Source organism: Dermacentor silvarum, chromosome 2 (assembly GCF_013339745.2).
Source record: "Dermacentor silvarum isolate Dsil-2018 chromosome 2, BIME_Dsil_1.4, whole genome shotgun sequence".
Taxonomy (NCBI): domain Eukaryota; kingdom Metazoa; phylum Arthropoda; class Arachnida; order Ixodida; family Ixodidae; genus Dermacentor; species Dermacentor silvarum.
Window position 1 is genome coordinate 172,410,232 of NC_051155.1, and position 14,698 is coordinate 172,424,929.

The window sequence follows — 14,698 nt, forward strand, 5'->3', positions numbered from 1 at the left end:
CCCCCCCCTCCGGTAGATACGCCTATGGAAGCAAGAATTCCTTCTCTTATAACTCGGTTTCGCGTACTTGCAGTTCAAACATTTTGAAGGGCGTACGAATCACCAATAAGACGTTGCCAAACAGTGTTCATTTCTGAGCCTAGTACGTTTTTCGATGTACATTGGCCTCGATTTCATACACCTCAAGTTATTTTTGTTCAAAGTCTTCTTGATACGTTGCAAGTTAGAATCAGAGAGGTAAAGCCCATTTGCGAAGGAGAAAATTCTCTTCGCATGCAATTCGACGATATTTTCCCAAGTAATTCAAAACGCCTGCCTTACGAAATGTTAAGTGCCACTCTACAAGATTATTTAATGCATTCACACACAAATGTGGTCATAGCGACTGATGCCACGCAGAATGAAGAAAAATGTGGTGTCGGCATATTCAGCGCTATTCTCGACTGGTCATTTTCCCTGCGGCTTCCAGTCTGTACCAATCTTTTATGCAGAAGTTTTAGTGGTAATACTGGCACTGCGTAAATTAAGCCCATCAATAGATTGTGTAATCGTTGTAACAGATTCATTGTCATTGTGTACTTCACTTACAGCACCTAATGAATATCAGGTGTTGCGAATATTTAAATCATGAGTACCTCTACACTTGACCCATATACATTTAGTCTGAGTACCTGGACGTACAGGCCTATTTTTAAATGAAACAGCAGATGCACTGGCGAAGGCGTCGATAGCTGGCCCAGCGATTCAACTCCTCCCTACATCACCCTTGATCATGGCTGCAAGATTTCGGAGCCAAATGATGATGTGAGAATTCTCTGTACCATCTATAACAAATTCTGCGGATTTTAAACATTTGTTATACCCCTGGAAAAGTAATCTATTTCAATCGAGAAAAATCAAAGTAACTATTAGTAGGATATCCGCTGTCGCATGCCTTCTTTTAATTTCTATTTACACAGAGCTGGTCTGGCGCCCACAGCAATTTGTCATATGTGTAGATAAGATTAGACCATAGAAGATTTTTTTTATTTCTTGTGGACGATGTACTAGCCCCCCTCCCTTCTAAGAAAACGAACCCTAGAAACACCACTCCGCTTATTTGTATTAGATTTAACTGTTCGGAATGTTCTATCTTTGGGTGCCTCTACACTTGGGCAGAGCGACGGGAAGGTTGGCGCTGCCTTCCAAGAGTTCCTGTTAGGTTCCATGAGATTTAAAATCTGAATGCAAAAATTTTCAGCCTCCCTTTCTTTACCCAAATATAATTTGAATTGCTTTATTTTTATGGTTATGGTAAAATATTCATAGTTAGGAAATCACGCAGGCTTTAATCTCCATCTTCTGATTATAACTTAGCCAGTATAAAATGTTGCACTCTACTGGACATTTAATTTCTACCTACCCGGTTCTTGGCCAATCCCCCGGAGTGGGTACGTGCCAATATATCCCCAGGATCTACATCTACATCTACATCTACAAAAGGACTCTGGTGGAGTGGTCGGAGCTCCTTTAGTCCAGGGCCCCACTGGCCTCGGCCGCCCACTTGACCTGCTCTACACAGAATGCAAAATCTTCCCAACTGTATCTTCCTCCATCTTGATATCTTTCAAAACGTGTTGTCTTCTTTCTGTTCAGAGCTTCGCACTTTCTCTTGATCCTTTTTTGAAGCTGCGCTCCTCTCCTGACTTACCATAGTTGCTCTCTCCTTCCGTACATGTTCTCCATCTCTCAATTGTGTGTTATTGCTGTATTGCTGTTCGTTAATTATGTAGCTGTTTATCTAGTGCCTTTTTTGTTTTTGTTTCCTCATTCTATTCTTTTATTCAATAACTCTTAGTCGTAGTTGTACATTTTCACCGTTTTTTTGTTTTGTTTTTCTGTACACCAGTACTCAGACCTCAGTGTTGTTCCTGGGCATATTAAAGAAATTATTGATTGATTGATTGACTGTTATTGTCCTTTCTGCAAGATTTAATTGAAGAGAAGGTGCCATTGCAGTGTTTATTAAATCGCGGTGAACAGCCGCTCCCGCGTCATTATTCTTTACAATGACGGGATATCTAGTTTTGCGCTTTCAATCATGCAGCTTGACTATCTTTAATAGCCATTTACAGGCCCCCGTCAGTAAGTACAAAGAAGAATTCTTTTGACTATGATTAATCCCGACCAGACGAGTTTTCGTCAAAGAGTTGATTCCCATCAAAGTCCAAAAAATTACGGCTTTACTGCGGTTTGCAAAAAAGCCAATATTAGTCAAATATTAGGGCACTCAATTTTCATGCGCCCGCAAGAACCCCAGAAAATATTGGCAGCTATTCAGGGTTTCAACATCACGCAAGAACGATAACAACGTACGAAAATGATTTGGCAAAGATGCGGCTGATAGCCTAAATGCTGCCTTTTCGTCAACGCAAATAGATATAGGTCGTGGTGAAGATTCTTGTAAGCGAGATAACTGGACATGTCCCCCTGCTTACTTCCGATCGATTAGGCAGAGTTGGAAGCTTTGGTTCGTTCTGCAGAAAATGACGCTCGGTGGGCGTTGACGAAACAAGTGGCGATGACATCCAGCGTAATACGAAAGTGCTGGCGCCGATACTCCTTTGAATTTTCAGCGGAATCTTATAATTCGCTCAAATGCCTAATGAAATAAAAAAAAAAGCGTGGAGTAATTTTAGTCTTCAACGATGGAGATGTTTCGATGCTCGAAAATTGCCGTACAGTATCCGCATTACCTGTACTAACACAAAGACTTGAAACACATGTTTTAGATATTATGTACAGCTTCAGAAAAAAAAGAAAACCTATTAGGGTGTCTTGTCGACACGGGTTCATATCCGCGGAAAGCAGTGCTTCTTGCATGAAAACATTCACTTGTTAAGGTGTGAGAGTACCACGAGCGTCCAACAAGTATTCAAAGACGACCATTGCTAACCACTTTCACTCCTTTAGGTCCCCACCAGTCCTGCGTGACCAAGGGACTTAGCCCATCAGAAGCCTGCTTAATTATTACACCAGTGTTAGCACCCGGTCAGCGAGAACACGACGTGGGGACACAAGACATAGGAATGTCGCCCTCACCAGTGTGTTCGTTCTGCCACGCCCATAGTGATATAAAAGATCACTTGCTGGAATGCCCAGAATTTGTGAAGAGCGCAAGACTCTACTTGATGGACTGAAACATAATTAAGTTCTCTCCGTGCGCTACCGGGGAGGAATGGATCTTCCAGCAAGGACACTGGAAATGTGTTTCGCCACCTCCTGATGTTTTTTGAAGACATTGCCCTATTCAACGAGCGGTGAAGTTGAGCAAGTAGTTTAGCAAGTAGTGCTAAACTTTACTAATCGAATAATGCAGTTGACAGCCCCATGGGCTATAAGGAGTGAACTGTAGGCTGCGATGAACTGCGAGTTTACATGCAGGTAAAATGAGACGCTCGGGTAGACATGCCTTTGCAAGGCTAGATCCGCCCATAGTTGCACCATCTTCCTCCTCATTTAGACCTATGACCATCAAAAGTGCATCACGAAGCTATCAACGCTTCGTTGAAGACACCGGCAGTTGTGACAATTATTGACCTCAGTGCGTCACGAGTAATTGCGTTTCATTCCATCATCCGAGACTTGTGTACGCCAGACTTTCACGGCCCCCGGGCTTCGCTTTAATGAGAACTTTTCGAAAGAAACTTTCACTCTTAGTGCGTGAAACGTTCTTTTTTGTTTTTGTTTATGTTTAAGCATTGCATAATGCAAACATTTACAGTTTAATTTTGATCACATATTATAATTCAAACGAGAAGAGGAGCCGTCGCCAGCATCCGGCGACAACTTCTCTGCTTATTTTTATTTTAGAAAAAAAAAGCACGTTTGAACAAGATCAGGTTGCAGTGCCTTTTTCCTAAACCATCAAAGGCGTTCGATCATATTATAATCGAATAACGTTACGCAAAATATTGCCTAATTATTGATGTAGAGGAGACCTCAATGATCTTTTTTTGAAGAATTACCTTTCAAACCATTCGTAAATGGTACAGATGTTTAGAAGAAACAGTGCTTTTATACTCTTGCTGGAGTACCACAAGGTTTTGTTTCATCGTATTTGTTATTTGATATTTATATAAATTATTTAAATCGAGTAATTCACATTAGCCATATTTATCAACACGCAGCTAAAGCCCACGTTACTAATCGTCCATGACATGAGACAGCTGAGCAGTTGTTTCAGCAGTGCGCAGCAAGATCTATGGCTTGGTTTCAGGCTAATCAGGTAAGAGTAAATGCATCTGAAATACCCTCCGCGGTAGCTGAGTGGCTAATGGCGTAGCGCGCATAGCTCGAAGCCACGGGTATACGATACCGGTCGCAGCGGCCTCATTTTGATGGGGGCGAAACGTACATCGGACCCGCCGCTCTGCAGTATGCCAGAGTCCGATATATGTCTTATAGGCTACAGACTTCGCATCCGACGGCGCTAACTTCGTTTGAAAATGGTAGCTGAGGCCAGTAACAGCGACTGCCTTCTTTAGTCAGTAATGGTGCTCACTCTACCGTTTCCAACTGGATTTATACCGAGGTAGTGTGACAACTAAGTTGTAACTACTACGATTTTTTGTTTTTGTTTTTTAAAGTGTACTGCGGAACAATTGCACTAGCTCGTGTGCTGGATTTCCTGTGACAGTGGGCGCCCTCTTATGAGGCGCAGTTCGCATGCGTACATGGACGCAAACAGAAACAGAATCCGACAAATGATGCACGCGATTACAACACTATACTTCACAAAATCCCTTTACAGCGCCTTCTCTCATGCTTGAACCCAGCGGAGGGTGAGACGGCGCGCCCACTCGAAATCACACGGCGGGGTTCATCGAACGAGCCGCGCCCACGCTGCTCTAAGGCAGCGCGGGACCCCGCCGCTCGAGCCTCATGGCCGGCACAGTCAGCGGCTCTGTCATGTCCGAGCCCGCCAAACCGGCGCGAAGCGCCGTGCGTCGTGCTCCGGCGGCGGCGGCGGCGCCCAGCCTCGCGATGGTCGTGGTCTGGACGCAGTTGCCCGTGCCGCGGATGCAGGCGAACCCGCGCGGGCAGCAGTTGACCAGGTCGCTGCAGCACACAGCGTCCCTGTCGGGACAGCAGCCGTACGAGCCGGCCTCTTGGCGGCAGCACGTGCTGTTGTCGTGGAAGCAGTACGTGTCCCCCTCCGGACACTTGGTCATGAGCTGCCCCTCGTCGCCGACGGTGGGCGTGGATGGCGTCGTTGCAGAGGCGGCGACGGTGGTCGTCGTCGTCGTCGCGTTCCCGGCCTCGGTGTGCCTGCGCCCCACGAATGCCGGCGCGCACAGGTTGGACGCCTCGTCGCAGACGTAATGCTCGGGGCAGCAGCTGCTGCGCGCGGAGCAGCACACGGCGTTGCTCATGGTGCAGCACGAGTAGCGGCCGACCGGTAGCAGGCAGCACGTGCCGCCTGCATAAACAAGAAAGCACGTGGACACCGCGCCGCGCCGAGAAAGCGTCGGAAGCACATTTCGTACGATTCGGGTTGAAAGGTTACTTCGACCTATAAAAAGCACGCATGTGGCAAAAGCGTCGAGGCCAGAGCGCCCCAGCCCTTGGAGCACGCTAGATGCCTCCCGTGTGACGGCGCTACGTCCCCCATGCACCGCGGAAGCAGGGCAGTGCTCGTTATCTCGCCACTGACGGGCGTGTGCCGTATTGGAGATACTACGCGACACGAGCGGGACATAACTTTTTTTTTCTTTTCTTTTTTTTGCGGCACAGTGCACATCTTTTCTTGGTGATCCGATCATAGTTGATTAGAATATCTGGATGACTCGAATTTGTAAAATTTCCCCTGCCGAAGTCCATTGATTGTGCACAATGTAATAAGTTCATGTGATACGACTACCCTTCCGCGCCATTGTCTGAATAGTTGGAATCCCACGAGCCGCGAGCGCCAGCAGGCCACTATTGCATGCTTGGGTTGTTTACGGATGATTTTTACTTAGTTCCTCAGTACACTTACTATGACGAACGGAAAAAGCTTGTGAGCGCTCAATAAAGGTCGAGGTCAACCACGAAGGAAGCAGTATTCAGTCATCGTGTGGACGGGCGCACGATGAGACGTGAGACGCACCATATTTCTAAGCTACGCAAGAATATCGTCACTATAGTCGACCAGGACACGCCCCAGCGGGGCTTGTGGATGTTGATACCGCGATGTTCCGATGCCTCTACCACAACAATACGCAAATAATAATATTCTTACTAGAGACGCAGAGACTTCCGTCGGGACACCTTTTGTAATCTGTGGCCAGCGTCGCTGAGGCCGCGAGCAGCAGGAAACCAAGGGTGAACAGCATTCTGGCAAGTAGGAAGGGCTCGAACGAGAAACGTCAGCACGCCTGCCTCGTGTGTTAACCGCACCACGAGCGAGAACACTCTTCTTTTTCATCAGTTCATTCCTGACAAACGCAACCTACCGAGAAAGGCGCAGTCGGTGTTTATCGTGTCAGAAACCATTGGCAGCCACTGTAATACATCTAAATAGGAGATAAAAATTAAAGGTAGTACAGCCCAAGCGTGACTCCAATGTCCAGTCACGATGGAGATGAAGTAGAACAGTTCTATGGGGACTTTGAATTAGCAATGAGAAAGGGGAAAACTCAGTATACTGTAGTTATGGGTGACCTCAACGCAAAAGCGAAAAAAAAAAAAGAAACTCCGGTAAATAACTGACAGGTCGGGGAATAGGCAGTTGGCAAAGATGTCATCGATTCTAGGAATAGCAGAGGAAATATGATGGTTGAGTTCGCAGAAAGAATCGATTGTGAATAATAAATACCTTATTCGAGAAGCGCAATGACCGGAAGTGGACCTGGAAAATCCCAAACAGGGACACAAGAAATGAAATAGATTTTATAATCTGTGCCGACCCTAGCATTATGCAGGATGTAGAAGTTTTAGGCAAGGCAAAGGGCAGTGATCACAGGTTAGTGACGTCAAGCGTAAGGGCCCATTCACACTTGCGACTAGGCGAGGTAGCGCGACCAAGTTAGTCGCAAAGCGACCAGTCGCAAGTAGTCGCAAATGGTCGCTTTTCTCGAAATGCGACCGTTTTGGGCCAGTCGCTCACTGCTTGATTTTTCAGTCGTGCGACCGCAGTCGCAGAACAGCTGAACCAATCAGATGCGAAGGAACAGGACGTCCGTATACGCTGACGCTTATTTTACGCGGCGATGACATTTCAAGCAGACGTGAACGGCATATCGTAAGAAATTTCGGTTTAGCAACTCGTCGGTCGCATTTGTCAGTGTGAACATCGTTCGTCTTGAGTAGCTTTTTGGTCGCCAGTCACAATCGGTCGCGCGACAGTCGCAAGTGTGAATGGGCCCTAACTCTCAATTTGAGAAAAGGCAAAACTAGTCAAGAAGAAACTGGTTAACCTTGAAGCAGTCAGGGGGACAGCGAATGAATTCAAGGTTAGCGCTCGCGAACAAATACGAAGTTTTGGAATGGGAGGATTGAAATACATCATAGAAATAATGAACGACATGTTAGCTGGATTAACTTCAGAAGCAGCATTCGAAGTTGGAGGTGAGGTGCTCGAAGACAGCAAACTGGCAAGATTCCCGAACTAACCAAATACTTAATGAAAAAAAAAAACCTACATAACGTAAAAGTGTCTTATTCCATAGTGCTCCGTAGATAAGAATCGGAGTGGATCAATTGCCAAAGCTGACCAATAATGAAATAACTGACGTTCAAAATTATAACATCGGAACGATTGAGGAAGCAGTGATGAATGGGGCAGCATGAAATCAGCAGGGAGGAAACTTGACATAGGAAAGAAGAAGATGCAAGCAGAGAGAGATAAGCAGGACAATGTCATAATCAATTTGGACGATATAATAATAATTAAAAACAAACATATCCGATGCATAAGTGGGAATCGATTCAGAGCGAAGCATTCTTGGATGCTGGCTGTTGTTGTTGTTGTTGCCTATCACATGTCTGAAACGTATTCACTTCTCCTTCATCACTTTCATGTAGCTCAACCCTCCTATAGCTCAATGCACGATCTGGTCCCATTCTCTTCACTTGCATTGGTTATTGTTGTTGTTGTTGCCTCAAAACATGGCTCGTGCCTACGAAGGGGATTGGCAACGCTGGATTGATTGAAAATTCGGTCGATCGGTTGGTGGGTCAGTTGGTTGGTTGGTTTTCCTCTACAAGTGGATCATACTCACTATGGGGGATTGGTCAAGAATCGGTCGAGTTAGAAAAATAATTAGAGTCTAAAATGAAACACTAATGAGAAATTTTGAAAAGATAAAAAGAATGAAGTCAGATAAATATTTAACCATTTAGAAAGGAAATCGTCCATATTCAATTATAGACCTCACAACAGCTGCACCAACATCCCTATGATAATATTCTAGAGAGGAGGATCCCGAAGACAGAATATCGGAAATGGCTAGATTCAATCTAGCTCCAAGAAATTGTCTTTATGAAGTATGTTCTTCTAATGATGAAAAACGGCGGCATGACAAGAAAAAGTGTTCTATTGTCTCTATCTCACCGCAATATGAGCACAAAGAGGAGAGCACCAGACCAGATCGATGCAGATAATAGTTCAATGTAAGTATTCAACACCGGAATTTGGTCAACAGGGCCTCAATTTTTCTATTTTCTTTCTCCACGCACGGCTGCTTTTGATACCGACTTCTTCACTTCTCCGTGCATGGCTGACTTCTTCAATTTTCTGTGGCCGAGTTCGCTGTTTGCCACTATAGTTGTGCTTGTCTATTAGGGAATATGCCCAGCGGCACATACTCCTCCTGGGGGATTGGCCAAGAATGTTCAGTTACCCAGTGCCACGCGCCCAGTTGCAGATACCCAGCGGTCCAACTTGCCTATTCGGGTAGCTGCTTGAGCCTGTTGGTATGCCATAAGTATGTACAATGTTCGATAGATGTGTAGATGATGTTCGATAGCCTGTCAAGAGAACGAGAGTTCGTGCGTGGCAGTCAGCCTATAGTTGTAAAATCAGTGCAAGAGCACGATTATCTAGGCCAGTTAGTCACAGGGGACTCATATCACGAGAAAGAAACCCACAGAAAAATAAAAATGGGTTGCAGTGCATACGGCAGGTATTACCGAGTCAATGCCAGCACCTTACCGCTAGTTTTGAAAAGAAAGGCGTGTAGTCATTGCCTTCTACCGGTACTATGCATATGGGGAAGAAATTTGGAGATTAACAAAGAAACTAACCTAAGGAAAATGCAATGAGCGATGTAAGGAAAAATATTAGACGTAACTTAAAGAGACAGGAAAAGAGTGGTTTGGATGAAAGATAAAACGGGACTATTTGGTATTCTATAGCTGACTTAAGAGGAAAAAAATGGACATGTTTAAGGCGTACTTAAGAAATGGAGTTGAGCACAAATTAGGAAATTCCCAGGCACATCATGATGCCAGCTGGCGCAAGACAGAGGTTATTGGAGATATCTGGGAGAGGTTTTCGTCCATGCAATGGACATATAGTTCTGTTGGTGTTGACGACCGTTGCGCATTACTAAACCCGATATAATATAGTCCAATATAATGTAAAATGTCTCCAAGAATGTGAGACCAAGTATCGACGCGTGTAATTGAAAAAAGGCCAACATATGCTGTTCACTCACCTATGTGGATTAGACGTCAAAAACGAAGGGAGCGCACATTTTGGAAGACCGACGACTGCAACTGTACAACCGCTTCGTTAGGACGAAATTCCCGTCACGAAGTGCAGGCATCACCAATAAAAATGTTTGCGGAATAGATGTAAACAACCCGAACAAGATGGGTGTACTTCAGAAAAAAAAAAAATGGACAGAGCTGATAAGAGGCTAATGAACGAAGCTAACACGCATTTGAATTACATAACACCTCGCGCAAAGGGTGTGAGTAGGACGCCTAATTGGTGTTCCGTTGTTCTTGCTTGTTATTGCTGTTGTATGCGTCCTGCCTGTTACACGATTACCTACTATACTTCGTAATTTTGAACAGCGAGCGTGAATGGCAAAGAAAGCTTCTCTTTATAAATAAATGATTGCCTTATAGAAAGCAGATGGACGGCACATATTTTTTGTAGCTTCGCGTGCCGCAATTTCCAAGAGATCCCTGCCCTCCCGTGTCTTCTCGAAAGTTTTTGAATGCTGTAATCTCTGTCAACGTTCACAAGGGTTCTCACGCTTGCTCTGATCTTGTTTCTTGTCTAGATACGTCAGCCCACAGATAGTCCTCCTAGAGCAGACAATAGCTAGCCTGCTGTCAAAGTTATAACGTTTATACGCCATTTCCGAGTCCCGTTCAGCTGTCACTTCCCACCAATCTCCTCCGAACTCCCCATTTCTGCACAAGAAATTCTCTCTCGTTTACTTTCTCTCTAAATATACCGCGGCAGCAATCAACGCACCTGTTTCGGAAAACGCGTGCGAATCTTAAAACGGGCGTTCTCCCATCTGGCAGAACTGCAGCACTCGCAGGGGCAAGGGTATATGAAAGAAAAATAAATGCTACAACCACGCGATTATGGTGTTCCGTCTGGTTTCGCCTCCACGAGTTCGTAAATGCGCGCTCGCGTGCCGAGCCTTCAAGTAGCGACGCGTGGCGGTCGACCGACGCATTAATCAGCGGATTTGCCGCTGCAGTCAAGAGCTGCCGCTGGTGTGTCTGAGCTCAGCGCAGAATCGAATTTCATTTTTTTCTTTTCTATAGCAAAATGACGTCGGCGGTCTAAATGCGCTTGAGCAGTCGCAGCAGACGACTGGCCGCCTTTCTGCGTACGACGGAGTGGCAGGAACGCAGTAAACACACCCGCTGCTAAACGATATAAGACGCTCAAGTTGTTTAATGTATGATCCCATCAGATTGTAAACTACAGCGCTCTCTACTAATAGTTCAGACGAGTCGGGGGGTGTTAACAAGTTCCACTGGCCTGCCTACAGATGGTGGCAATGCACAGACATAATGTGCCCGCAAACAAACAGTTTACAATATAAGCACAATTCTTCTAAAGTGATCGTCGGCTTAGATGGATTAGTTTTAAGTCTCCACACCTATGGTCGAGTGCTTTTGTGATAAGATGATATGAGCTGCGCCGTAGTATATCCAAAATCCCGGCGCGGGTGCGGGTATATATATATATATATATATATATATATATATATATATATATATATATATATCAAGGATTTTGCAAACTGAAGTCACACGCAAACGTTACTTGCGTCCGCTAAAGTTCACACGAACGTAGCTAAGCGGTCCACAGTCGCTCCAGTAGTGCTTTTGGCCCTGCTTGTTCCAAACCTCGTGACGCCACCGATGCCACCGCAGAATCAACGACTGGGATCCCGCACTTTAATCCCTCCCTTCTTTAGGCTTAGCACCCTGCGCTGGGTTTCCCTCGATTACGGCTCAGATTAGAGGGGTGGGTTAGCAAGATAAATTGTCCGTGAACCGGAGAGGAAACTGCCGGTCAACGTGATGGCTTAATCATTTGGGGCTTTTATTTCGCCACGCGCGTGGGATTATGACGCGCCGGCGACACGCGGAGGTGCCGGAGTAGAATGAGAGAGATTACGGCGCGTTTTATAGGCTCCGTTCGTTCACCGCCCGAGCACATTGGGCCGAGCGTAGGTGTCCACGTCGAACGATGGTGGCAGTCTGCCCAGCGCTATTTGCTCGGCTTTGTTAGAAAACTTTGACGCCATCAGCAAGAGAGAAAAATAGCAGTAACTATACTGGATACCTTATTGGGGTACTGGATATGGGACATTTCATTTCATCCGTTACAAAAAAGTAACCGTGGGAAAATAGAACGTACGAGAAGGAGGCTTAAGTCGGACCCCCTTTCGCACCGTGTTGGACTTATGCGAGCGAGACTGAGAACAAGCTGCTCGGTACCGGCGGCGACAGGGTATAGTGGAGCCTTCGGTTAAACGGAACTTAGACGCGAACAGCAGCTTCTATAGAGTGCTACTAAATGCAACAGTTAAGCAACTTTTTTGATCATTTACCTTGTTTCCCACGCCGAAATTCGTCGATAAATCAAAACACCTTCTCCACTCGGTACGGGTGAATGGAACGGGCACGAGCACCTTACCAGTTTCTATACTGCAACCCGTATGTAGCTGTATGACTGGTTGCCGAGACTGAGTGAGGTGCGGGAGCACCATATCGTGGAGAAAATTAATCAAAATATTGAAAGTCGAAACTACAAAGCCAGACGTTAAGGGAGGGGGGGGGGGGGGGTGTATGTATTACTCACTGGGCCGGACAGTCCTTGGAAGAGATGGCGGAAACTGGTCACATTTGACATCTTCGTCCTTGCACACCCAACATCATATTTCGGTTCCGCGGCAGATATTCTGGGCTCGAATATTGAGTGTCGATCCTTTCGAGTGCAGCCCCCTTCTATCACCCGCAGTACTGGCAGCGACTGTATGTGGTATCGTACTGGTGATTGCGCTGTTGTAGAGATAATACCTGTATGCCATCTTCGCTTTGAACAGAGCTAGCTTAAAGCTTAAGCTTCTTACCACTCAATCTTCATACTTCTGGAACACTGGTAGTGCTTTAGCAGACTGTTGCTCGCGATGGACTTATAGACCTTCGACAACGACGATTTGTCCGGTATTTTCAAGCTATCCTTAAGGCGAAACTGTCCGGTACTGACTCACAGTGGAACGGAGCTTTACTCGTCATTGTGCCTAAAATATGCTTATATTTTTGATTAAAAGATTACCTTTTGTGCCCTGCGAGTAGCATCAGCAACTTGCCCTAGTTTGCGGTTCGTCCGGCAGCTTTCTTGCAAGGCGTCAACTTTGTGAGGAAGGCACATAAGGCCTATCTAAGGAAAGTGTGACGTCAGGTGGCGTTCGTTGATTTTGCTTTTTAAATTATAGGTCATGTCAATTTTATTGCCTTCAGACGTTCGGTGCGACAGAAGACAAATGACGACGCCGCGTTAAATTTGCCGATCCACTACCTGTGGCGTACCAGGTATCATCAACAACTATCTTCAGGTAGTCGCTCGCTGATTATAAAAAGGAATTGCATTACGCTCAAAACTAATAAGTTAACCAAAATGCATACATTAATAATGAATCGCGTCGTCATTGCAGTGGCATCAATCGTCGGCCTGGTTCGGTTCATAGTTCAGTTATTTCATGCCTTGATAAGCAACATTTCTTAGACAACTAGCTTAAAAGTTCCTAAAACGTTACCCCAGTCTAGCCTCACGTAATGTTTGCCTTTATACATAGTGAGAACTGGTCCGTAAACGTATAACGTTAGCGAATACCGGACCACTATAGAGACACAAGCGTGCCCAGCCGCGCTAGTAGCGGTTACCGCGTGACACTGCCCTGACGTCAACTACAACACACAACTGTAATTGCAACTGCCCTGTTCTATCTATTTACCGTACATAGACGTAGGAAGCACCTATCATCAATATGCCGTAAAGTTCACACCCCAACCCCCTACTCCCTCACTTCCATTTTAGTTGCGGAGAACAATAATAGGACGCAGAAACGTTTCTAAGGGCGTAGTGGTTGAAGAGATCGCCGCAAGATGTAAAACTCTTTAATGTCCTTAGACAGCCCAACAAAAATTATCCAATGTCCTTCGAGAAGTATGTCGGAAAACCAGGGGCCGATTCACAAAACTTTTCTTTCGTAAGTTCGCTTTGCCATTGGCTAGCCGCCTTCACTAATGATATGTCTAGCATCCAAGTTGGCTAAAATTCTCCCTTACGAACAATTCTAGCGTAAGAAGGGTTTGCAAATTCGGGCCCAGATCCGCTTCACCTCGGCTGTTCGTATTCGAGACCTGTCTATAAAAGATCATAGCAACATACGGTCTTGTATTTTGTTCGCGACAAACGACAAGAAGCTGCTACATAGAATGCACCCAAATAGCGCACTCGTTGTTGTATACGCTCTCGTAAGCTCAAATAAGAGAGGTGAGAGCACATATAGACGAGGGAGAGACGAGGCGAATGCCTCTATACAAGATGTTTCACCCCGTACATGTCCGCCGCCGCGTAGCGCATTCCTGCAGTGCCGCGTACACGACTGGGCACAGCGCCTTTTACTGCAGCCGTCCCCGTGGCACTTTCTACCGCGTTTCCGGATGAACGAGCCAACAACCGAAACATTCGGGGCAAAAAGAATATATAATATATTATATATATATATATATTATCTATATATATATATATTATATATATATATTATATATATAATATATATTATATATATATATATAACCGATGGGAGCGTGTTAAATGCGGTATACTGGAGAGCCGCCACAAAAGGAATTGGAGGCGCGCGCGCTTCGATAACACTTTTCCCTTTATTATTTTCCTCTAAAATTTTTTCTCGCTCTTCTTGTCCCAGAACCTCTCCACGATTGTTGGAAGAGTGGATTGAGAGGGGGTGAATGCGAGAAAAGTGTTCCCCTCCCCATTTCCTTCCTTTTTGCATTCCACTTGGTTCCATTGTAAGCAGTCCTTTGTTTGTCTGCAGGGGAGCAAAACGATGCGTTTACCTCCGCGCCCAAGCGCCTCTCGGACTTTTCATTCACCATTCGTTCTTATTCCTCTTCTTTTAAATGATTTCGGGTTGCCTTAATATGGTCTCGCATGTGTTGCTCT

The 14,698-nt window shown here is 45.5% G+C and overlaps 1 protein-coding gene across 1 annotated transcript; it reads right to left on the minus strand.

The window, feature by feature from the left end:
• Window positions 1-4,759: 4,759 nt before the first annotated feature.
• On the minus strand, window positions 4,760-6,410 carry LOC119440555 (progranulin). Its single transcript, XM_037705454.2, has 2 exons — window positions 6,263-6,410; window positions 4,760-5,461 (listed from the first exon to the last, which is right to left on the minus strand). The coding sequence occupies exons 1-2, from the start codon at window positions 6,354-6,356 to the stop codon at window positions 4,890-4,892; spliced, it is 666 nt and encodes a 221-aa protein (XP_037561382.2). The 5' UTR covers window positions 6,357-6,410; the 3' UTR covers window positions 4,760-4,889.
• Between the last annotated feature and the right edge of the window lie 8,288 nt (window positions 6,411-14,698).

Coding starts and splice junctions, on each gene's coding strand:
- LOC119440555 (XM_037705454.2), bottom strand. CDS start 6,356: ATGCTGTTCACCCTTGGTTTCCTGCTGCTCGCGGCCTCAGCGACGCTG. Junction 5,462..6,262: donor CGGAAGTCTCTGCGTCTCTA/GTAAGAATATTA, acceptor TTGTTTATGCAG/GCGGCACGTGCTGCCTGCTA.